Raw genomic sequence first — 24,781 nt, 5'->3', positions numbered from 1 at the left:
AATAACAAACTACCGGGGGGGGGGGAGGGGAGATGAGAATGAGGACCAGGGGGAGGAAGAGGAGGAGATATGGGTGGACTGTTGTTAATTTTGGGGAAAGAGCAAGAAGGGAAATGAACTGTTAGGGAAAGGGAATGAAAAATTAGAAGGTGATAGTTGTGTCTTGGCCTGGCTGGGGGATAGCGTCAACCCTGGGTCAGGGACAGGGTACATGGGGCTGAATTCAGAGGGAGCTGTTACCTCGTAATCGACCCCATATTCCACTTCCCTCACTGACAACTTAGCTGTTTCCTTATATTTATATACAGAATTATAAGGAAGGCCAGAGACGAAGGAAATAGAATGAATGGATTTATTTTATGTATATATATATAGAAATGTAATGTAAAGCATTTGGAAAGATTGTTCATCTAAGTTTCCGTCCTTGTTTAAAAGAAAAAAAGAAAAATAAAGAAATTGGGGAAAAAAAAATCTACTGATTATGTCCACTGCCCTACTGACTATATCCACTGCTCTACTGAGCACGTCCACTGCTCTACTGAGCAAGTCCACTGCTCTACTGAGCACATCCACTGCCGTACCGACCACGTCCACTGCTGTACTGACTGACACCATTCACAGTCCACGCTGACACAACTGGTGTCAAAGGTTGCACTTGCGACTGGACTCTGGGCTTCTGCCACCATGGCATGCCCCAAGACTGCAGGACTGCACAACATGTGAAAGGGAACCCTGCACTGTGTACTTATCTCATCCCAGAATACTGCACTCTGTACACAGCTCATTCCAGAACCCTGCACTCTGTACATAGGTCATTCCAGAGCCCTGCACTCTGTATATAGCTCATTCCAGAACCCTGCACTCTGTACATAGCTCATTCAAGAACCCTGCACTCTGTACATAGCTCATTCAAGAACCCTGCACTCTGTACATAGCTCATTCAAGAACCCTGCACTCTGTACATAGCTCATTCAAGATTCCTGCGCTCTGTACATAGCTCATCCCAGAACCCTGCACTGTTAACGCAGCTCATCCCAGAACCCTGCACTGTGTACGCAGCTCATCCAAGAACTCTGCACCCTGTACATAGCTCATCCCAGAACCCTGCACTCTGTAAATAGCTCATCCCAGAATCCTGCACCCTATACCCTACACTCTGTACATAGCTCATGACAGAACCCTGCACTCTGTACATAGCTCATCACAGAACCCTGTGCTGTTTACTTATCTCATCACAGAACCCTGCACTCTGTACATAGCTAATCCCAGAATCCCATGCTTCACTAACCTCCGGAACTGCCAGGGGAACCCCATCCCCAACTTTTCCACTGTTACCCCTGACCCACGGGAGAGAAGAGCTGCATCAACTCCTGTAACCCCTGCATTAACTCCTGCAACTGCCCCGCCGAACCAGAGGAGACAGGCGGACTACCCGTCCCCTGCCTGCACCCCCCGCATGGCTGCCCCAGAAACTGATGTCTCTCCTCCCCCTACACCCAACAACTGACACAAAGCATCAGAGACATTTGCAGCATCCTCAGCAGGAGACTTACCGAGCTGACCGGCCGGTCCCCCCGCAGCCATCCCACCAGTGACTCCTGTCGGTCTGCGCTCCTCTGACTCCTCCACCTCCGAGCCAGAGACCTCTCCCTCTGATCTGACGTCCCGGTCTGACATCGCAGCCACACTCAGCTCCCCATGTGTAGCAGGCCTGCAAGCCACAGTTCCCCTCCTGCTGTCTCCACGCAGCTTGGCCCAGCCGTCTCCGCACTGCTGCCCCTTCTGCCACCTCTGACACCTCCTAAAGGCCTGTCCGCCATCCGCCCTCATGCTCTGGCTGCTCCGACTTGCCACAAGACTGCCGGCCGCAGCTGGTGATGGCCCACACGGTGCACTGCTGCTTCTCCCTCGCCGCATCTCACCCCTCTGAGGCATCACTGGAGAGAGGGGGATCATGCTTCTAGCGAAGGGACCAGGGGGGGGGGAAACGGCCCGTGCATGTGTAGATGCCTCACCACCGGTAGCCGACCCCTCCGCTTGGTCCTGGATGAGCTCACTGACCTTTCGCTGAAGCCATTCCGGCCTGTACATCGCTGCTGCAGCCCTCAGGCACGTTAGGATGCTGTCCACATCTGCCATAGCCATGGAGCAGCATGTACATAGTTACACAGTTAGTCAGGTTGAAAAAAGACACAAGTCCATCCAGTTCAACCACAAAAAAAATAATAATAATTTCATACAATCCTATATACCCAATGTAAAAACTGCCTCCTTCAGCTTCTCCTGCCAGACTGACCCCCACCTGACTCCACCTCCTCCTTTATACTGCTCCTTCCCTCCAAACACTTTCTTGATCAGACTCCTCCCATTCCTTTACGCTTCTCTCTTTTAACCCCTAAGTTGCTTTACTTCCCACCTTGTCATGCCTGGCCCTGCACTACATGTTCCTCTTGTCTTTTCGTTCTGGGCCTCACTCTACTAGGGGTGTATCGACTTTCAGTTGTACAGGCCCCCCGGATTAAGCAGTAAGTAAGCAGTATATAATCATGATTTGTCTGGCCACACATTTCCCCCATAGTAAGTACTCACACTTTGTTAGTACCCATGGGCTGCTGCTATGTCTCCAGAGGCCTGCTGAACCTGTTGCCACATGGTATGGCCACCCTTCCACTTCCTGCCTACATAAAAATAGGCCATACTGAGTGAGCCTACACCCTCTAGTGGCTGGAGGAGAAACAGCAGCCCACATGACTAAGAAATACATGGCATGATTAAACAGCACACTGCTCCCAGTGGCCACCGGGAGAACAGTCAGGTCTCTTCTCTTTTTTGGAAAAAAAAACCTGCAAAAATGCAGACTTACCATTCCTGCTGTAGGACTCTGAACATAACAGGAGTCCAATCTTCACCCATCACAGCGAGCTTTGTCATAAAAGACCTTCAGAGACTGGGTTCCCCATAATATGGGGTCCACTCCCCTGGACCTGTATAGCACCCTGCAGGAAAGCAGCTTGGTCAGAACAAACACGGCACGGGATTCCAATACGCAGGGTCCAGCACCTTAAGGCTGCATTACAGGCAAAACCTCAAGGAATCTTCTCTTTCCAATGAGGCTCGGGTACCATCCGTTTTGGCTGATAGTTTTTTTCAAATGGATCAGATTGAAGTCCATGATTCTTAATAGAACCATCCAGACCTCCAAGTATGCTCCAAGAGCACATGTCACTTCAGTGACCATCCACCGAACAGACACTGGCGAAAAAATTGAGGTACTTCCTGTGTAGGATTGATTAACCAGTGTCCATTCACCAGTAGGTGGCATATAACCCAGTTGGTTATGGCTGCTCTGTGTCCCGTGATGTATGATAAAGAAAGAACAATTACAAAAGCAAAACCTTGAGAGGGGAGGGGGGATTAGAGTCAGACAGAGCTTCTAGCAGAAGATGTCTGTGTGTTAGGTGAAGGTTACATAACACATTTCAACAGCATGAACAAAATGGAGTCTCTTGTGCTTAAATTAACAATACAGTCCATGTCACAGATTATAAGGATGTGCTGCTGTTTTGTTCTTTCTTGCAATAAGGGTAGTAAATCTTGTCTGTATCAGTACTGCCACCCATAAATCTTGTAATTAGGCTGTGAAATTCATTTTTTCTACTGTTCTGACTCAACTACAAGGTCATAAGCTTATCCCCAGCATCATATTGGGCTTATACAACCTGGTGATCTATTTATCCCTTGCATCAATTCAGATAGTTTAACTCGATGAATAAACTGACATTGAGGAGACAAACGATGATGCCTTTCAAATGTTCCATTTAATGAAGGATACTCAGCTAGACAGAAGCATAAAGACACAGATCAAGGATAAACCAAGTTATATACACATTAAAAATTATAATAAATCACAGTGTAACACAACAGAAATGTTTAACTACTTCAGCCATGGAAGATTTGGCTGCTCAATGACCAGATCACTTTTTACAGTTTGGCACTGTGCTGCTTTAACTGGTAATTGCACGGTCATGCAATGTACCCAAACTAAATTTCATTTTTTCCCCCACAAATAGAGCTTTCTTTTGATGGTATTTAATTGCCTCTGTGATTTTTTATTTTTTGCAACATTAAACTGAAAAAGACCAAAAATTTGGAAAATAATTGATATTTTCTACTTTGTTATAAAAAAAATGCCAGTAAACTCAATTTGAGTCATACATTTAGGCCAAAATGTATTTAGCCATGTGTCTTTGGTAAAAAAAAAATGTCAATAAGCTGAGTACTAGGATACATTTTCTGGAATTCACGCAGCTTTTAGTTTATAACTGCCTCTCATTTCTTAAGGTGCTAAAATGGCAGGGCAGTACAACCCCCCCCCCCCCCCCATGACCTCATTTTGGAAAGTAAACACCCCAAGGAAATTGCTGAGAGGCATGTTGAGCCCATGGAATATTTTATTTTTTTGGCACAAGTAATTGAAAAATGACAAAACAAATTACACAAAGTTGTCCCTAAATGATATATTGTTCACACATGCCATGGTTATATATGGAATTACACCCCAAAATACATTCTGCTGCTTCTCCACTGATAAAATCTCCTCTATCCCTCAGTGATTGGTAGACAGCTGCAAGCACTAATCACGTCCCATACTATCGTGTAATAGCCAAATAATAATAATTCATGTGCTGTGCTACCTCCCAATTGATCTGCTAAATCAGCAGTAGGTATAAAATAACAGAGAAATAAAATAATACTGTAGTGATATACAGTGCCTTGCGAAAGTATTCGGCCCCTTTGAACTTTTCAACCTTTTGCCACATTTCAGGCTTCAAACATAAAGATATAACATTTTTATTTTTTTTTTTGTGAAGAATCACCAACAAGTGGGACACAATTGTGAAGTGGAACGAAATCTATTGGATTTTTGAAACCTTTTTAACTAATAAAAAAATGAAAAATGGGGCGTGCAAAATTATTCGGCCCCCTTGCGTTAATACTTTGTAGAGCCAGCTTTTGCTGCGATTACAGCTGCAAGTCGCTTGGAGTATGTCTCTATCAGTTTTGCACATCGAGAGACTGAAATTCTTGCCCATTCTTCCTTGCAAAACAGCTCGAGCTCAGTGAGGTTGGATGGAGAGCGTTTGTGAACAGCAGTTTTCAGCTCTTTCCATAGATTCTCGATTGGATTCAGGTCTGGACTTTGACTTGGCCATTCTAACACCTGGATACATTTATTTGTGAACCATTCCTTTGTAGATTTTGTAGATTCTTGGTAAATTTGCAGTGGTCTGATACTCCTTCCGTTTCAAAATGATCGCTTGCACAGTGCTCCTTGGGATGTTTAAAGCTTGGGAAATCTTTTTGTATCCAAATCCGGCTTTAAACTTCTCCACAACAGTATTACGGACCTGCCTGGTGTGTTCCTTGGTCTTCATGATGCTCTCTGCGCTTTCAACAGAACCCTATGCCCTTGTACACACGGTCAGAGAATCTGTCGGAATGAGTCTTATCGGACCATGTCGTCAGATAATCCGACTGTGTGTGGTATGTATCGGACTGATTCCGTCTGAATCTCCGTCCGACCCAATTTTCCAACATGTTGGAAATATTTCCCGACCAACTGGGCCGGACGGACCTAATCCGATCATGTGTAGAGCATTTTCATTGGACCAAGTGCCACGCATGCTCAGATCAAATTCCTACATCAAAGCTATTGGCTACTAGCCTGAATGTAGTCCCATCGTAATGAAATTATGTCATCACGTTCTGAAAGATCGGATTTTTCGCCAACTTGGCCCGACCGTGTGTATGCAACAGTTTCGGACACAATCCGTCGGACTAAATCCGACGGGCAAAATCTCCGACTGTGTGTATGTGGGCTGAGACTATCACAGAGCAGGTGCATTTATACAGGGACTTGATTACACACAGGTGGATTCTATTTATCACCATCAGTCATTTAGGACAACATTGGATCATTCAGAGATCTTCGCTGAACTTCTGGAGTGAGTTTGCTGCACTGAAAGTAAAGGGGCTGAATAATTTTGCACGCACCACTTTTCAGCTTTTTATTTGCTAAAAAAGTTTAAATTATCCAATAGATTTCGTTCCACTTCACAATTGTTTGTGTATACTTTCGCAAGGCACTGTATCTGGGACCGGTGTCACAAAATCCCACTTTAGTGGATAAACACACTTATCCTTAAAAGGTATACATACATAACTTATATAGTGCCACACAAATGATCATAAAGTGCTCTAGTGCATATAAGTCTGTGACCATCTGATCACACAAAATCAATAAATAATATATATTATTATAAAGTCCTTATATGAAAAATTTATGAATGTGACTTGATTGGTGACCGTGATCATGCAGATCAAATGCAGTGATCTCACTCAGGTGCTCCCCACCCTTAGGTAATGGACACTCACCTCTGAGCGTGTGACCTTACATTTAAGTTTGGTCTGAACATGCTTTTGAATCACTTTACCAGGATTCCAGATTAGATGCATAGGTCCCAATGGTGAACAGAAAAAGAACCTGACACGGTATAACCCCTTGGGATTTTAATTGACAGTACAGTAGTAAAATGTAGTAAAATGTAGTAAATGTAGTAAAATTGTAGATCTTTATTAATCATAATGTAGTAAAGAATATAAATAACATGCAAGTAGCCCAATTCTGGCTAGTGCAGATTATTTCCAAAAATGACGCCTAGGTCCCAATGGTGGTGCTTCCTCATACATATATAGCAAAGAGAAACTCCTTAGTGTCTTATCGTTTAAAAATCGTATTTATTTTATCAAACAAAAACCTAATACAGGGTTTGGTGTGTCAGTGCACCGCTCTGTATCATGCCTTAAAACTGCTGGGAAATGCTGAGGTTGTATGCTCCTACTCTGTGAGACAGACCAGCTGTCTCCTGCACCATCCAGTCCCCTCCTCTAGGCGTGTTGGAAATGACGTATCTTCCTCGGGGTAATGCTAATTGGACAATGGTGCTGTCTGTTAAATACTTGGCCATCGGCCATTTTCTTGTAGTTTAAAACCTTTATAATGTCTGTCGGCCATTTTGTTGTAGAGAAAGGACATTCTAATGTCCATAAGCTTAGTCTCTATACTAAATATGCGTAACTGTTGACTACTTCACTCAAATCCTCGCCACTTCCTGCTGTATAACAGCAACAAGAAGCGCTTAATGCAGCCAGCTCGCTGTATTTGGATTGGTAAGTTGGGCCACAGCACCATCTGGAAACAGAAGGGCTGTGATGATCTCTTCCTGGAATTTAAGGAAGGATCCAGTTCATCCTGAAGCTTTGTATAGCACAGAAGCATTCAGCAAAGCCAATTGAAATAAACAGACACTTTTTTATACCAGCGCCTGGCCTTACGGGCAATTAGGTATGGCGCCAACAACTGGTCATTGAGGTCCACACCTCCCATGTTAAAGTTGTATTCGTGGACACAGAGGGGTTTCTCCACAACACCAATCGCCATTTGAATTTGGACTGTAGCGTCTACGTGAAGGTAGAACAGAATGAAAACATTCTTCTTATCCCTCCACTTCACAGCGTGCAAATAATTACATCTCAAGCAGGCTCTCACCCCCAGCCTAAGATGGGAATCTACAAGCCGCTGGGGTAAGCCCTAGCGATTAGATCGTACGGTGCCACATGCACCAATTCCATGATCAAACAAGTGACTAAAAAGTGGCACGCTCGTGTAATAATTGTCCACATACAAGTGGTACCCCTTTCTGAATAAATGTGACACGCAATCTATGTAACTATCTCTTCCCTTGTAAACCATAAAACTATATGCATAGCCTATTGCCCTGTCACAGAGCTTATACATCTTGACCCCATATCTGGCATGCTTGCTGGGTAGATACTGTTTGAATGACAAGTGGCCAGAAAACCTAATCAGGGACTCATCAATGCAGACAACTTGATCGGGAGTAAACAAGGCTGCAAAAACTGCTGGTTGAAGTGGTTTATGAGGGGCTGAATTTTGTAGAGCCGATCATATTCAGGGTCACCCCGAGGACTACAGAGTTCATTGTCATTGAAATGCATGAACCGCAAGATCTGCTCATATCGTGTCCTGGTCATGGAGGCAGAGAACATGGGCATATGGTGAATTGGGTCAGTGGACCAATATGACTGTAATTCACTTTTTTTAGTTAGGCCCAGGAAGGTCTTAAATTCGGAGAACGTAATAGGTCTCCAATCTATGGCAAGGGTCAACTGGGGATTAGCAGGGATGAATTTACCAGCATGCAAATTGTTTTGGTCCACAATAGATCAATAGAGATCTTCCGTGAAAAACAGTGAATAAAAATCAAGTGATGTAAAATCAACTGTTTTCACCTGACTTCTGGGTTGGCCAGTGAATGGGGAAAGTACGGGTTCTGCAGAAGTGGTGGGCTCCCAATTTGGATTGGCAAATGCAGCAGGAAGGGCACTATGGGCTCCATGGGCCTGTCTTTGTCTTCTTGGTAGCTGCACCAAGAAGAGTGCAGCTTAAACTGCACTTATGAGACTCGCCATGTCACCAAGTGTTACTACAGTGCTGGCTGTATGACCAGGATGTACTAGGCCGCTGGTGCTTGCTAGTTCACCAGAAGAATGAGAGGCACTTGTACTGGCTCTCTGCTCCATAAGAGAGCCCTGCAGTTCTTGCACCTCAACAACAGCAGAAGAACAGTGTTGGGTACGCCTGACCTTGGCAGGGACCACTACTGTCATCAGACCTATCTGTCAGGGTGCCGCTGCTGTCTACAGGTTCGTATTCTGAGCCTGAATCTCACAAAAGTGTGTTCCTCTTCTTCACTTTCATCTGTCATGCTCAGAAACGTGTAGGCCTCTTCACTAATGTACCTTCGATTGGACATTTTGGCCTCTAAATTTACTTGTACAACTAGTGAGACTCACAGGAAAAAAGAGCACCTGACTGTCAGCGACTGCATCAAACGCTACCAAAAAAACTGTAAGCAGGGATCAGGCCGGACTCTGCGAATGCTGCAGTTATGTGTTTAATGATTTGTAAGTGACAGTGTTCGATTTATACTGAACTTGGATGGGCTGGGCGAGGCTGGGCTGGGAGGAAGGGGTAAACGCAGGTGCTAGCAGGTATCTGGGATGATCCCACTAACGCTGCATTTTTGGGAACCCTAAACTATTGGAGACGCTAATATAGTTCTGATCAGATCAAAGCGATCGATCCGTTCAGACACTATACTACTAAGGGAGGTGTATGGTGCGTGGGTGTTAGCATTACTGGCACTAATCTGACGCTGCCTGGGGCGACGCAGACCCTAACTGATGCTAAAACCTAACTGATATCACATGTTGGGTGATCAGGGGGTTAAACCTTTTATTAGGTAATGCACGGTGGGTGCCCTGACGCTATGAAAAAATAACTAACCAGCGTCACCCGTGACATTAATACGGTGATCACTGGGGACAGGGGGTTATCAAGGGGCCAAACTTTTATGGGGGTTTGGGGGGGTCCCTAGACCTTTCTGGGCCTACTACTAAGTACCCCAACGCACAAATGACACCAGTACAGTGATCAAAGAAAAATATGAACACTGCACTGGGTGACAGGGAGTGAAGGGGTTAACTTGGGGGGGAGGGGGGGAGTCAGCGATCAGGGGGGTGAAATGTGTGCCTACCTGTACTGTGTCAATGTAGTGTTGGTGCAACTCATGTTCTGATGTCCTCTCTCCTCTCTCTGGAATGGAAAAGAATTACAGAGAGGGAGATGACATCACTTCTCCTGCCTGTGTTTACAATTACAGGCAGGGAACGTATTTCATTAGTCAGAACCGATCAGCAGGTCCAGGCCAGAAATCATTGATCTGGGCCTGGAGACTGATTGGTTCTGAAACAAATCCAATCGTCGCGGGCCGCCGTAAGGTAACGTAGTTTCGCCCACCCATGCCATTCTGCCGCAGTAAAACTGCGGTGGCTGGTCGGGAACCAGTTAAAATCCTGCAGTACATTCAAGAAATTACAAGCCTAAAGCCCCATACACACTATCAGATTATCTGCTGAGTTTTTCCTTCAGATTTACCAAAACCATGTAGTAGAAGGGCCTGCCTGATTGCATACACATTGAAACTCCTAAGGTTTGTCCTCATATTATATGGTTTTGGTAAATCTGAAGGAAAAACTCAGCAGATAATCTGATAGTGTGTATGGGGCTTTAGTTGATTGTGCATTTCCATATGATTAATCAGTATCAGGATAGTTTAAGTATCCCGGTTTGCATGCGTTTTATGTGCATTCCTAATGAACTCCTATATAACATTGTTTTTCATGAAAGCGCATGAACCTGAGCACCTAGGGGTCTAACATACTTAACATTATGTGCTCACATAGGTTGCAACAATGCATATCATTTCGAATATCACCATAACATGCATGTGCACCATTAAAAAAACATATCTGACCCTCAGCGCAGCTTAGTGAATGCAGTATAAAATACGTGTTGTTTTGCGGTGCATCTGGAAAAAAGTCAGGCCCCGGTGTCTCTAATCTACTGTACTGATCATATGTTTGTCAATGCTAAAACACGTTATTGATTGTGTCAGTACTGTACTGATTGTGTCTCTGTGGACATGTTTCTGGCTGTGTAAATACAGTTCTGATTGTGTGTCTCTGCCAGCATGTTTTTGGCTGTCAGTATGGTACTGATTGTGCCTCTGTGGACATGTTTTGGGGTGTATCAGTATGGCAGTATGGAACTAAATGCGTCTTTGAAGACATGTTTCTGGAGATATCAGTGTGATACTTATTCTATCTCTGAGGACATATTTCTGGTGTGTCAGCACAGTACTTATTCTGTCTCTAGGCTTGTGTTGGTATGGAACCGATTGTGTTTCTGTGAAAGTATTTAGTTTTGCCAATATAGTATAATATAGTAATTGTTATCTCTGAAATCATGTTACTGGTTTACGCTTTGTGTATTGGGAACGTGAAGGAAAAAAGTATAAATATAGTAGATCTGCTTACAGTTAAAATGAGAATCAATCAATTGGGAACCAATGACCTATTCTTTAGTGATTTCCTCCTCCGAAGCAGCAGGTGTCCAAAGTTCTGCTGTATCTGCATCCATCTCCTCCTCATCTGGCTCCAAGGTATGTGTGATTTGCAGATTGTGCACCAAGGCACAGAATATGAATATCTCTGTTACAATGGGTGGTAAATACAGCAGTTATTTCCCCATCAAATATAGGTAATGAAGCTGGAATTTCAAGACACAAATGGAACTGGGACTTCATGACCCTGATACATTGCTCTGTGATTGATCTTGTCTTCTGGCGCATCTAGTTATAACATTTTTATGCTGTCATTCTGAGGATTCTTGGGAAACTGGAAAGATGGCACAAAACACACAAAGTTGTCCTATTGGTGTTAATATCCAATAGTATTTTACTAGTGTAAGTGATCTAGTTACTAGGCAGGCTCTCCACAGTTTCCTTAAGTTGTAGTGCAAAACAGCAAGAAGCAGAATTAAAGCTCCACACCACTGTTCAGTAGTTGAGATACAATTTTATTCCATTAAGGGTCAATGACAATAAAAGGAGTAGTCAAAATAGGGGGACAAAAAAATATGCCCTTCATTAGGGCTTGCAACAGACAAGAATATATCAAGATTGAATAATGACTTGACATTGAATAGTATTTTATCCAGTGTGATAATATTAACAGATCTTGGCATCCTGTTGTGGCGCTTCAGTTCTTTGTGCTGTTGTGGAGTTTATAACAAGTGTCCTTAGCTAAGTTTGTAGGGCATATTCTGGAACACATTTCTGTTAACATTGACAATGTCCACATCACATTGTATAGTGCTTATATAGATAATATTTGAGAGGCTCATAGACAAACACGAGGAGGCTGTAGACTTGAAGTTATGAAAATATGTTAGAATTTTGCAACAAAGCTAATTCAGAAAGCAAGTTTGACCTCTTGCTAAAGCCACGTTTTATGTCATCCCAACAAAAGGAATGAATTGACTAACAATATAAGATCAAAAAATCTAAAAATATGGCTCAATCAAACACCCTCACCCACATTATAATTTGTGGATCAACTTGAAAATGGCCTTCTATCATCCAGCTTTTTTTTTTGCAGACCAGTAATATGCAGTGCGGTTGACACTTCCATGGGGTTGAAAAAAGACTTCAGCGCTGTAAAATGCCATTAATTCCCGCTGCTGTAAGAACCACTTACAGCATCCCATACATCTGTCTGTGTCATCAACATGCAGTTACTGAACCAGCTACACTTTGTAGGGATGGAAATGATGATTACTAATAATTTGATGCCTATAGAGCCAGACCTTCTTTAATGAAAAAAAAAAAAAAAGAAGCTGTCTGAGCATGTAGAGCCCTTTCAAGATAACATAGAGTTGAACATTAGTGGCAAAGTGAAAGCCACTCTATTAAATGCCTTTTTTTTAGCTCTGTGTGTACAAAGGAAAACTGTATTGGTCAGTTAAAAGAAAGAAAATGGTGGGGGCATGATCTGGCTATGGCTGTGTGAAGAAGCATGCTGTGCAAGAAGTTAATTGAGTAATTAACTTCCCAACAGAGGTAGAGATTCTTCTTTCAATGCACCCATCTTGTTTATTTGCTGGAGAGTATAGATGTCACATATGTTTTTGTATTTGGCATGGAATCACACAAGAAAGCCCTATTTCGAGTCTTTGAAGTTCCCTATTTTAACTGAAGGTGATTCGTTTCTGGATGGCCGATGGATGTGCTGAGTATTAGAGCACTTTTTAACCACTTCAGCCCTGGAAGGATTTGCCCCCTTAATGACCGGGCAATTTTTTGAAATACGGTCATGCGACGCTGTACCCAAACAAAATTGATGCCCTTTTTTTTATCACAAATAGAACTTTCTTTTGGTGGTATTTGATCACCTCTGTGGTTCTTATTTTTTGCGCTATAAACAAAACAATTTTGAAGAAAAAACTATTTTTTTACTTTTTGCAATAGTAAATATCCCCAAAAATGTTTTTTAAAAAACAAATTTCTTCATCAATTGAGGCCAATATGTATTCTTCTACATATTTTTGGTTAAAAAAAATCGAAATAAGCTAATATTGATTGGTTTGCGCAAAATTTATAGTGCCTACAAAATAGGGAATAGATTTATACCACTTTTATGGCGTTTTTTATTTTTGTTTTTTACTAGTAATGGTGGCAAACTGCGATTTTTGGTGGGACTGCAGTGGACACTTTTGACACTTTTTTGGGACCACTGACATTCATTCAGTGATCAGTGCTATACAAATGCAATGATTACTGTGTAAATGTCACTGGCAGGGAGGGGGTTAACACTAGGGGGTGATCAAGGGGTTAAATGTGTTCCCTAGGTGTGTTTCTAACTGCGAGGGAATGTAACTGACTAGAGGAGGAGCTAGATCATTGTTCTTGGTAGCAGCAGACGATCTGTTTCTCCTCCCCTGTCAGAACAGGGATTTATGTGACTCCCATGCCCAAGATCACAGGTGGCTGGCGGCGATCATGTCTGCTGGCCACGCACACGGGTCCCCCGCTGTGCAGCGCGCATGCCTGTTATGGCTCTTAAAGGAGCCGCTGTACATATATATGGCAATTCACGCAAGAGAGCCATCCTGCCGCCGTATATGTATTATTTTTTACTCTTTGTTATAATAAATATCCCCCAAAAATATAAAAAAACAATTTTCCCTCAGTTTAGGCTGATACGTATTCTACATATTTTTGGTTAAAAAAAATCGCAATAATCGATTATTGATTGGTTTGCGCAAAAGTTATAGCGTTTAAAAAATATGGTATAGTTTTATGGCATTTTTATTAATAATTTTTTTTTTTACTAGTAATGGCGGCGATCAGCGATTTTGTATTGTGACTGCGACATTATGGTGGACACATCAGACATTTTTTACACATTTTTGGGACCATTGTCATTTATACAGCAATCACTGCTATATAAATGCAGTGATTCCTGTGTAAATGACACTGGCAGTGAAGGGGTTAACCAGTGGGTGGCAGTGTAGGTATTAAGTGTTCCTAGGGGTGTGTTACTAACTGTTGAGGGCTGGGCTTTCATTTAGTGAACACTGATCTCTGCTCCAATCACATGGAGCACAGATCAGCGTCACTAGTTGCTAGGAAGAATGGGGAGATGCTGTTTACAATGGCATCTCTCCGTTCAGCCGACCCGTGAGACGATCGCGGGTATGCCCGCGGCAATCGAGTCCGCGGGACCCACGACTGGACTCACGGGGTTCCCGCTGCGCGCTCGCAATGGCAGAGCGCCATTATAGATTGAACGTACCTGTACGCCAATATGCCTGCCCATGCCATTCTTCCGACGTACATTGGCGTGCGCTGGTCGGGAACCGGTTAATATTGAGCACTGCAACTTCTGGTGTAATTTTGTTGAGTGCTTTTGTATGTCTGCACTTGTTATATGCGGCCGACTTCACCATTAAACACTGACAGAACATTTTTATATTACCTGAATACTATCATGGACCTTACACACAAGAAAATTCATACATATCATGCTCAAATACAGGAAACCCTCCAAACAAGAAACAGGCACCCAGGGATTCTTGGTCATTTTCTCAGGCCTTAATCCAGATTAACACAAACCGCAGCCTTGATTCCAGTCCCTAACATGGGTTCTGAGACAGTTTTTAACATAACTTCCTCTACCTAGAAGGACCTGCCTCCTATGCTGGTCACAGGCTGACACCTGAAGCCTGGACAACCTTTTGACCTGGGTAGTAGACAATACAGTACCCACTATGGATCCCTTCCCCAGTCTTTGACTGCAGACTGGTGAGATAACACACCAGATGCTATCATGTCTCCTACTCTGTTGGCTCCAAACATCACCTGTATACTTCAGTCTCTCTCCACACAGGGATGATCATGAGTGTCGAATACAATCTACCCTCAAGGAAGAACTGGCTGATATCTGCCAAGACCTCTAGTCCCACTCAAAGAAAGTTTCTACGCACACACCTCTGATCACTCCACCTTAGATCAACCAGTCGTGGCCTTGAAACAGTGCCAGGTGGTGGGACAACATGCTTCAGCTCCATATTGACAACCTTGAGAACCAGACTCTGTTTATACCCCTGCTGGAGAGACTGGCCCTCTATTTTACATGTGGGGAGTGCCCTCTGTAGCTGGATGGTGGCAGGATAATTCTTCCTCCACCAAGGGGTTATGTCCTCAGTTATACTGTTATCCAAGAGGGGGCCCATCTAAAGAATCCTGTAATGTAACTGTTTCACCCATTTGCAGTGGTCTCGGTTTCCTAACAGGAAAATGGCACCCGTCTGCACACAGGATCAGCAGACCGTAATGCTAAGATAGTAATGATGATAATTGACTTCAGCTTGGTTCTCCACCCATATAAGAACCCCCTCACCCCCAGTTAATTTTGCTTATGTGGGGCTTAATCATAGAGGCCATTAGAGCAATACTGTTGTTATTTTATCCCACACTCACTTTACTAATATACAATCCTGGTCCATCTCTGTGGATTTAATTGCAGAAGCATATTCATGCAGTCTATGTGCACCTTGAGACACCTGTTAGTGTTATTTATACGTCCCACCTAGGTTGTAGACCTGCTGCAACTCTTTGCTGTGTAGCCTTACAGACCCACTAGTGGATAACTAACCCTTTTTAGTTAGTGCCAACTCAGAATAGGATGTGGATAGATGGAATATAGGTCTATCACATAGTCAGACCATGCACCGATATCTTTTATAAACATTAGGCTTTTTCCGGATGTGGCAGCCTACTCTTAAAATTGATAGATTTTAGTGGAACTGGCCAGGGAGCTAGACACATATTTATCCACCAACTCAATTTATTATGGGAAGCACACAAGCCTTACATTAAGGGCATCCTCAAGAGTGGGGCTAGAGTCAAACGGGAACAGGGGGCCAAAACACAACAGACCCTAGTGTTGGTAGCTGACATCTGCTACCTAGAGCTCCAACACATACATACCCTAGATACACTTTCAAAGCTATAGCCACTCTTACCCAATGTTGCAAGATTTTTTATTTTATTTAAATGATTATGCATATTAAGGTTGTGTCATCTATGTTAAGCATGATACCTGAAGGAATTAGGTATTTAGCACTGAAGGTGAACTTACGCTTTAAGTTCTGTAGGCTTTGAAATTTTAGTCTGTATGTGTATAGAAAGCTGGCTTAACCACTTGCTTACTGGGCACTTAAACCCCCCTCAGTCCCAGACCAATTTTCAGCTTTCAGCGCTGATGCACTTTGAGTGACAATTACGCGGTCATACAACACTGTACCCAAATGAAATTTTTATCATTTTTTTCCCACAAATAGAGCTTTCTTTTGGTGGTATTTAGTTACAGCTCGGAGTTTTATTTTTTACTAAACAAACAAAAAAAGATGCAAAAAAAAATAAAAAATCATGTTTTAATAGTTTGTTATAAAATTTTGCAAACGGGTCATTTTTCTCCTTCATTGAAGTGCGCTGATTAGGCGGCACTGATAGGCTGCATTGGTGGGCACTGATGGGCTGCATTGGTGGGCACTGATGGGCTGCATTGGTGGGCACTGATGGGCTGCACCGGTGGGCACTGATAGGCATAGTTAAGGCGGCACTAATAGGCACAGATAAGGCGGCACCGATGGGCACAGATAAGGCGGCACTGATGGGCAAAGATGGGCACAGATAAGATGGCACGGATGGGTGGCACGGATAAGTGGCACGGATGGGTGGCACGGATGGGCACTGATAGGTACCACAGATAGATGGGACTGATGGGCACTGATAGGTGGCACTGATAGGTGGCTCTGATAGGTGGCACTGCTGGGCACTGATGGGCGGCACTGCTGGGCACTGATGGGCGGCACTGCTGGGCACTGATGGGCGGCACTGGGGTGCAGCACCTTTGAGGCAGATTGGGTGGCACTGTGGGTGGCACTGTGGGGTGGCACTGTGGGTGGCACTGTGGGCACTATGGGCACTGACGGGGGGCACTTTTGCTTTTATTTAACTTCAGGATGGCACTGCGGGAGGCAGGTGGGCACAGGCAGGTGGCAGGTGGTCCCTTGTATTGATGGCCGTGATCGGGACTGATGTCCCGATCACGGCCGCCGGTGATCGGCTTTTTTTTTCTCTCCTCGCGCTGTCAGCGCGAGGAGGAATAATAGCCGATTACCGGCTCCGTTCTATCACATGATCAGCTGTCATTGGCTGACAGCTGATCACGTGATAAGGGGTCGGGATCGACCCCTTACACGGATCGGTGATCAGGCGAGTCTCACGGACTCGCCGATCACAGAGCGCGCCGCGCGAGCCCCTCAGGGGGCGCGCAGGCCGCTCGTAACCGGGACGACGTCAATAGACGTAGTCCCGGAAATGTAGGTCCGCGCTAATGCCGTCATTTGGCAATAGCGCGGATCTGAAGTGGTTAAAGAATGCATTTTGGGGGAGTAGTGAGTTACGATTCATAAACTGAAGGTTGTATATACAAATAGTGCAGTGATAATTACATATATGATGGTAGTGTTAAGCCATAGTATACAATATCCACTTGCAAATATCCTCAAAGCATTTACATAAGGTAAATATAAAAAAATATATAACATACAAAGATTAATTGACAGTGTCCAAAGAAAAAATATAAATTTAAAAAGCAAAAATAGAAATCCCATGAATCCAAAAAAATCTCCAAATTGCAAGTGCTATGTTCAATGTTGCCTGTTTAGGTCACCAGCATAGGCAAAAAAAAAAAAAAAATAAACATTAGAAACATAAATCTTCTAACAATCCCACAATGAAGTAGCCCCAGTGGGTAAAAACGAGATCAGCTGCTTACCAAATATCCATGACCATCACTAACTCAGCAAATGGTCAGAAAAGTCCTTGTAGGGTTAATATGGCCAACCCCCCCCCCCCCCCCAGCTGCTGGATCACCACTGCTCCAAGCTGACAAAAAAACATATACAGTTACAATAATAAAAGGCCAAACTGACTTCACAGTGCATATAGTGCAGCTATGTAGCATCCATCTTCTCGGTGGGTCTCTGTGTGTCTTGCAGCTCTGCCGCTGTCATTCGACGAAATCGCAATGATGCCACTCGCGGCATATCGCCGCTGACAGCGGCGCGCTCAGTGCGCCTGCGCACCGCTGTCTATGGCGCATGCGCCGTAGACAGCGGTGCCTGTATTTTGGCAAATATCTCCTAAACCTACACGGTTTAGGAGATATTTCTTGGACCTACAGGTAAGCCTTAATGTAGGCTTACCTGTAGGTCAAAGTGGTTTGTAAGGGTTTACAACCACTTTAATATAGGCATTGGGTCATTTTTTACTTTTATTGCTCACCAACTTTGGGGTATATTTTACTTCCACTTTTACTGCCGTGCCTAGTACATTGCTTTTTCTACACCCACTTAACACAGTTTGGTCTGAAGGACAGTAAACTGACTACATAGCATACAGCACATGCTTTAAACATGTTTTCCAAGGCTGTCTGGTGTAACTGTGAGAATGGTGGAATGAACCTGAAAGTGCCTTTCTTATTTTACAGAAGGGGAATGTACCTGAACAGTAAATCCTGTTTGGAAAGATATGTGGCTTTAATAACCTGCAACTTGTTGAATATTTCTGCTCTTAAACAAATCTTAGACATTATAGTGGTCCATGAGTTGGTATATGGATGCTGTCTTCCTATTTCAGATACCAAACAAAGCTAGAAAACAACCACTGATTTTTAAGGCACCACCTACAGAAACTTGTACATATATTTTCCATATAAATATAATACATGTTTGCACTCCACAACATTTGCTTTGTCTTAAGGCTTCACACTGTCTACCACAATAATTTTCATAGCAACACTACCATATAATGTCTATTGCATAATGATCATCTGTGGATTGCTAAACAAGAGGATCTATATGGTGGTCTCTGCTATCAATTTCAATTGTTAGTGATAGTGTGGAGAACTAAAACAAAGCAAGCGTTGTAGAGTATTGCATTGTTGTATTTGCATTTTTTTTTATTATTTTGTTTTTAACAATACAGTAATAAAACTTTGTTACAGTTACATAGTAGGTGATGTTGAAAAACAGACAAGTCCATCAAGTCCAACCTGTGTGTGTGATTTTATGTCAGTATTACATTGTATCACCTTGTATGTTGTGGTTGTTCAGGTGCTTATCTAATAGTTTTTTGAAACTATTGATGCTACCCACTGAATCCGCTGCCTGTGGAAGGGAATTCCACATCATTGTCGCTCTTACAGTAAAGAAGCAATTTAAGGTTAAACCTCTTTTCTTAAAATTTTAATGAGTGGCCACGTGTCTTATTAAACTCCCTTCCGCCGAAAAGTTTTATCCTTATTGTGGGGTCACCAGTACGGTATTTGTAAATTTAAATCATATCCCCTCTCAAGCGTCTCTTCTCCAGAGAGAATAAGTTCAGTGCTCACAACCTTTCCTCATAACTAATGTCCTCCAGTCCCTTTATTTGTTTTGTCTTTCAAGCGTAAAAAAATCACTTTTTTGAATAAAAAAATAAGACATCAGTAAAATTAGCCCATTTGTTTTTATATTGTAAAAGATAATGTTACGCCGAGTAAATTGATACCCAACATGTCACACTTCAAAATTGCACCCACTCGTGGAATTGCGTCAAACTTTTACCCTCAAAAATCTCCATAAGCGACATTAAAAATTTTTTACAGGTTGCATGTTTTGCGTTATAGAGAAAGTCTAGGGCTAGAATTAATGCTCTTGCTCTACCGATCGCGGCGATACCTCACATGTGTGGTTTGATTACCAGGTTCATATGCGGGCGCTACTCACATATGCATTTGCTTCTTGATTTTACTTGATTTTATTTATTTTTATACTGTTTAACCACTTCAATACCAGGCACTTAAACACCTTCCTGCCCAGACCAATTTTGAGCTTTCAGCGTTGTCGCACTTTGAATGACAATTGCGCGGTCATGCTACACTGTACCCAAATGAAATTTTTATCATTTTTTCCCCACAAATAGAGCTTTCTTTTGGTGGTATTTGATCACCTCTACGGTTTTTATTTTTTGCTAAACAAATAAAAAAATACAGAAAATTTTGAAAAAAAAATGTTTTTTTTTGTTTGTTTCAAAACTTTGTAAATAAGTAAGTTTTCTCCTTCACTGATGGGCACTGATGGGGCTACACTGATGGGCACTGATAAGGCGGCACTGAGGTGGCACCAATGAAGTGGCACTAATGAGGTGGCATTGATGGACACTGATATGTGGCACTGATGGGCACTAATAGGCGGCACTGATGGGCGACAAGGATGGGCACTGATAGGTGGCACAAATTGGCACTGATAGCTGGCACGGATTGGCATGGATGGGCGGTACAGATGGGCATGGATAGGCACTGATGGGCGGCACAGGTGGGCACTGATAGGCAGCACAGGTGGGCACTGATGGGCGGCACAGGTGGGCACTGATAGGCGGCATTGTATTACATAATACTGTACTAATGGATGCCAATCAGTGCCAAACAATAATGCATGCCAATCAGTGATGCCCATTGTGGGCACTGATTGGCATCCACTATGGGCACTGATTGGCATCCGTTGTGGGCACTGACTGGCATCCCTGGTGGTCTAGGGAGGATTACCTTTGCTGGGCATCCCTGGTGGTCTGGTGGCGTCCCTGGCGGTCCAGTGTGGGTATGCTCGGGAGGGCTGCGATCAGCACAGACCCACCCTGTCAGAGGAGCAGCTGATCGGCTCTCCTCTACTTGCGTCTGACAGACGTGAGTGAGGAAAAGCCGATCACCGGCTTTTCCTATTTACACTGTGATCAGCCATGATTGGACACGGCTGATCACATGGTAAAGAGTCTCCGTCTGAGACTGACCCTGCAATAACGATCGCCGCCATGCGCGCCCCCGGGGGCGCGCAGCGGCTCAAAATCCTGATCACGTCATATGACATCCAGTCAGGATTTTGAAACCACAATGCCGCCGTGTATCTGCTATAGGGTGGGTGGCAAGTGGTTAAAAAAAATTGGATCACTTTTATTCCTATTACAAGGAATGTAAACATCCTTTAATAGAAAAAAGCATGGCAGGTCCTCTTAAATATGAGATCTGGGGTCAAAAAGTCCTCAGATCTCATATTTGGACTTAAATAAAACTGCAATAAAAAATAAATAAAATAAATGTCATTTGAAAAAATGACATTGAAAAAATGTGCCTTTAAGAGGTATGGGCGGAAGTGATGTTTTGACATAGTTTCCACCCTGCTATGATATAGAGACGGGTGGGGGCCATCTTAGCCTCACTCGTCTACATACCCAGGACATGAAAGGATCCGATCGCCTCCGCCGCTACCGACGGCTCCGGTAAGCGGCGAAGGGCATGGGAGAGCGACGGGAGGGGGGTGGCACCTCTCGCGGCGAACCTGCCACAGAGACCACACTTATCGTACACACGACTGGCGCCTGAAGAGATGGACATCTCGGTTGTTGCAGCAGCTGCTGGCGTTACCGAGATATCCCTCTTCAAAAAATGGACGTATATCGTCGTGAGCCGGTCGTAATGTGGTTAAGCAATCACATTCAAACTGATGTTAAATAGGAGTCAGTACACACCTGCCATCATTTAAAGTGCCTCTGATAAACCCAAAACAAAGTTCAGGTGTTCTTTCCTGACATTTTCTTAGTTGTACCCTACAGCAAAAGCCATTGTCCGCAGATAACTTCCAGAACATCAGAGGGATCTTGTTAAAAGGTATCAGTCAGGAAAAGGGTACAAAAGAATTATGTAGGCATTAGACATACCATGGAACACAGTGAAGATAGTCCTCATCAGTGGAGAAAATATGGCACAACAGTGACATTACCAAGAACTGAACTTCCCTCCAAAATTGATAAAAAGACGAGAATAAAACTGGTCAGGGAGGCTGCCAAGTGGCCTACAGCAACATTAAATGAGCTGCAGGAATATCTGGCAAGTACTGGTTGTGTGGTACATATGACCACAACGTTTTCAGTATTTTTCATATGTCTGGGCTATGGGGTAGAGTGGCAAGACGGAAGCCTTTTCTTACCAAGAAAAACATCCACGCCTGCCTAGATTTTTCAAAAACACATCTGAAGTCTCCCAAAAGCATGTGGAAAAATGTGTTATAGTTTGATGAAACCAATGTTGAATTTTTTGGCCATAATTCCAAAAGATATGTTTGTCGCAAAAAGAGAACACTGCACATCACCAAAATAACACCATACCCATAGTGAAGCATGGTGGTGGCAGCATCATGCTTTTGGGTTGTTTTTCTTCAGCTTAAGCTGGAACAGGGGCCTTAGACAAGGTAGATGGAATTATGAACAGTTCGAAATACCAATGTCAGGGCTGGCTTAGCCCTTCCTTCTCTGGGCTGGCTGCTCAGCTGTTGGCTAATTACCAGCTCTGATCTCTCTCCACAGTCATCCAGCAGTTCCTGATCCTACTCGTCGGACCTGCCTACTTAAAGCTGTCCAGCTCACTTTATCTCTGCCTTCGCCTTGGTCACATCACAAGAAACCATCTCCTGCGGTTCTGTTTAAAGACTGTCTTTTTGACATCCCTTCTGGCTCCTTACCCTGCTTGCTGTTGCTCCACTTGGATCCCTGACTTCTGGCCTGGCTGATTACCCGATCTGGTTACTGGACTCTGTCTATGCTTTGACTACTTACTCTATTTACCTTTTTATTTTTTATTAATAAACAAGTATGATTTAATGTACTTCTGTCTCGGTCTGGTTCATGGTTTCTGACAACCAGTCAATATTGGCACAATACCTTCAGGCTTTTTCTAGAAAGCTGAACTTGAAGGGGAACTTCTTCTTTCACCATGACAATGACCTAAACCATACATCCAAATAAACAAAGGAATGGCTTCACCAGAAGAAGATTAAAGTTTTGGAATGGCCCAGCCAGAGCCCAGACCTGAACCTGATTGAAATTCTGTGGGGTGAGCTGAAGAGGGTCGTGCACAGGAGATGCCCTCACAATCTGACAGATTTTGAATGTTTTTGCAAAGAAGAGAGTGGGCAAATATTGCCAAATTAAGATGTGCCATGCTGATAGACTCATACCCAAAAGGACTGACTGCTGTAAAAAAATCAAAAGGTGCTTCAACAAAGTATTAGTTTAACCACTTGACCACTGGACACTTAAACCCCCTTCCTAACCAGTCCAATTTTCAGCTTTCGGTGCTCTCACATTTTGAATGACAACACTGTACCCATATGAAATTTTGGACCTTTTTTCCCCCCCACAATAGAGCTTTCTTTTGGTGGTATTTAATCACTGCTGGGTTTTTTATTTTTTGCACTATAAAAGAAAAAAGACTAAAAATTCTGTAAAAAATAAAAATAAAAAAAATAAAAAAGAAAGTATTTTTCTTCGTTTCTGTTATAAAATTTTGCAAATTAGTAATTCTTCTTCATAAATTTTGTCCAAAATGTATACTGCTACATACAGTGCCTTGCGAAAGTATTCAGCCCCCTTGAACTTTTCAACCTTTTGCCACATTTCAGGCTTAAAACATAAAGATATAACATTTTAATTTTTTGTGAAGAATCACCAACAAGTGGGACACAATTGTGAAGTGGAACGAAATCTATTGGATAATTTAAACTTTTTTAGCAAATAAAAAACTGAAAAGTGGTGCGTGCAAAATTATTCGGCCCCTTTACTTTCAGTGCAGCAAACTCACTCCAGAAGTTCAGCGAGGATCTCTGAATGATCCAATGTTGTCCTAAATGACTGATGGTGAGAAATAGAATCCACCTGTGTGTAATCAAGTCTCTGTACAAATGCACCTGCTCTGTGATAGTCTCAGGGTTCTGTTGAAAGCGCAGAGAGCATTATGAAGACCAAGGAACACACCAGGCAGGTCCGTAATACTGTTGTGGAGAAGTTTAAAGCCGGATTTGGATACAAAAAGATTTCCCAAGCTTTAAACATCCCAAGCAGCACTGTGCAAGCGATCATTTTGAAATGGAAGGAGTATCAGACCACTGCAAATCTACCAAGACCTGGCCCTCCCTCTAAACTTTCAGCTCAGACAAGGAGAAGACTGATCAGAGATGCAGCCAAGAGGCCCATGATCACTCTGGATGAACTGTAGAGAACTACAGCTGAGATGGGAGAGTCTGTCCATAGGACAACAATCAGTCGCACACTGCACAAATCTGGCCTTTATGGAAGAGTGGCAAGAAGAAAGCCATTTCTCAAAGATATCCATAAAAAGTCTCATCTAAAGTTTGCCACAAGCCACCTGGGAGACGCACCAAATATGTGGAAGAAGGTGCTCTGGTCAGATGAAACCAAAATCGAACTTTTTGCCCACAATGCAAAACTATATGTTTGGCGTAAAAGCAACACAGCTCATCACCCTCAACACACCATCCCCACTGTCAAACATGGTGGTGGCAGCATCATGGTTTGGGCCTGCTTTTCTTCAGCAGGGACAGGGAAGATGGTTAAAATTGAGGGGAAGATGGATGCAGCCAAATACAGGACCATTCTGGATGAAAACCTGTTGGAGTCTGCAAAAGACCTGAAACTGGGACGGAGATTTATCTTCCAACAAGACAATGATCCCAAACATACAGCAAAATCTACAAAGGAATGGTTCACAAATAAACATATCCAGGTGTTAGAATGGCCAAGTCAAAGTCCAGACCTGAATCCAATCGAGAATCTGT

General features: G+C 43.3%; 1 protein-coding gene across 10 annotated transcripts in view; it reads left to right on the top strand.

Annotated features, from left to right (window-relative positions):
- The window catches only part of STX17 (syntaxin 17), a 176,563-nt gene that overhangs the window by 140,740 nt on the left and 11,042 nt on the right, over nucleotides 1-24,781 (top strand). Inside the window, exon 9 of one of the 10 annotated variants that reach the window (XM_077491814.1) lies at nucleotides 22,515-23,398. The exons of the other annotated variants lie outside the window; for them this stretch is intronic. Within the exon in view, the coding sequence (XP_077347940.1) occupies nucleotides 22,515-22,532 (18 nt within the window). The 3' untranslated portion in view covers nucleotides 22,533-23,398. Of the gene's footprint in view, nucleotides 1-22,514; nucleotides 23,399-24,781 lie in introns of those variants that run through there. 10 annotated transcript variants of the gene reach the window in all.

The sequence above is a fragment of the Lithobates pipiens genome, unplaced genomic scaffold, assembly GCF_037356315.1.
Source record: "Lithobates pipiens isolate NorthernLeopardFrog02 unplaced genomic scaffold, aLitPip1_a1.2 Scaffold_19, whole genome shotgun sequence".
In the NCBI taxonomy this organism is placed as follows: Eukaryota; Metazoa; Chordata; class Amphibia; order Anura; family Ranidae; genus Lithobates; species Lithobates pipiens.
The sequence above is the reverse complement of the archived record's forward strand: the minus strand, read 5'-3'. Positions and strand labels throughout refer to the sequence as shown.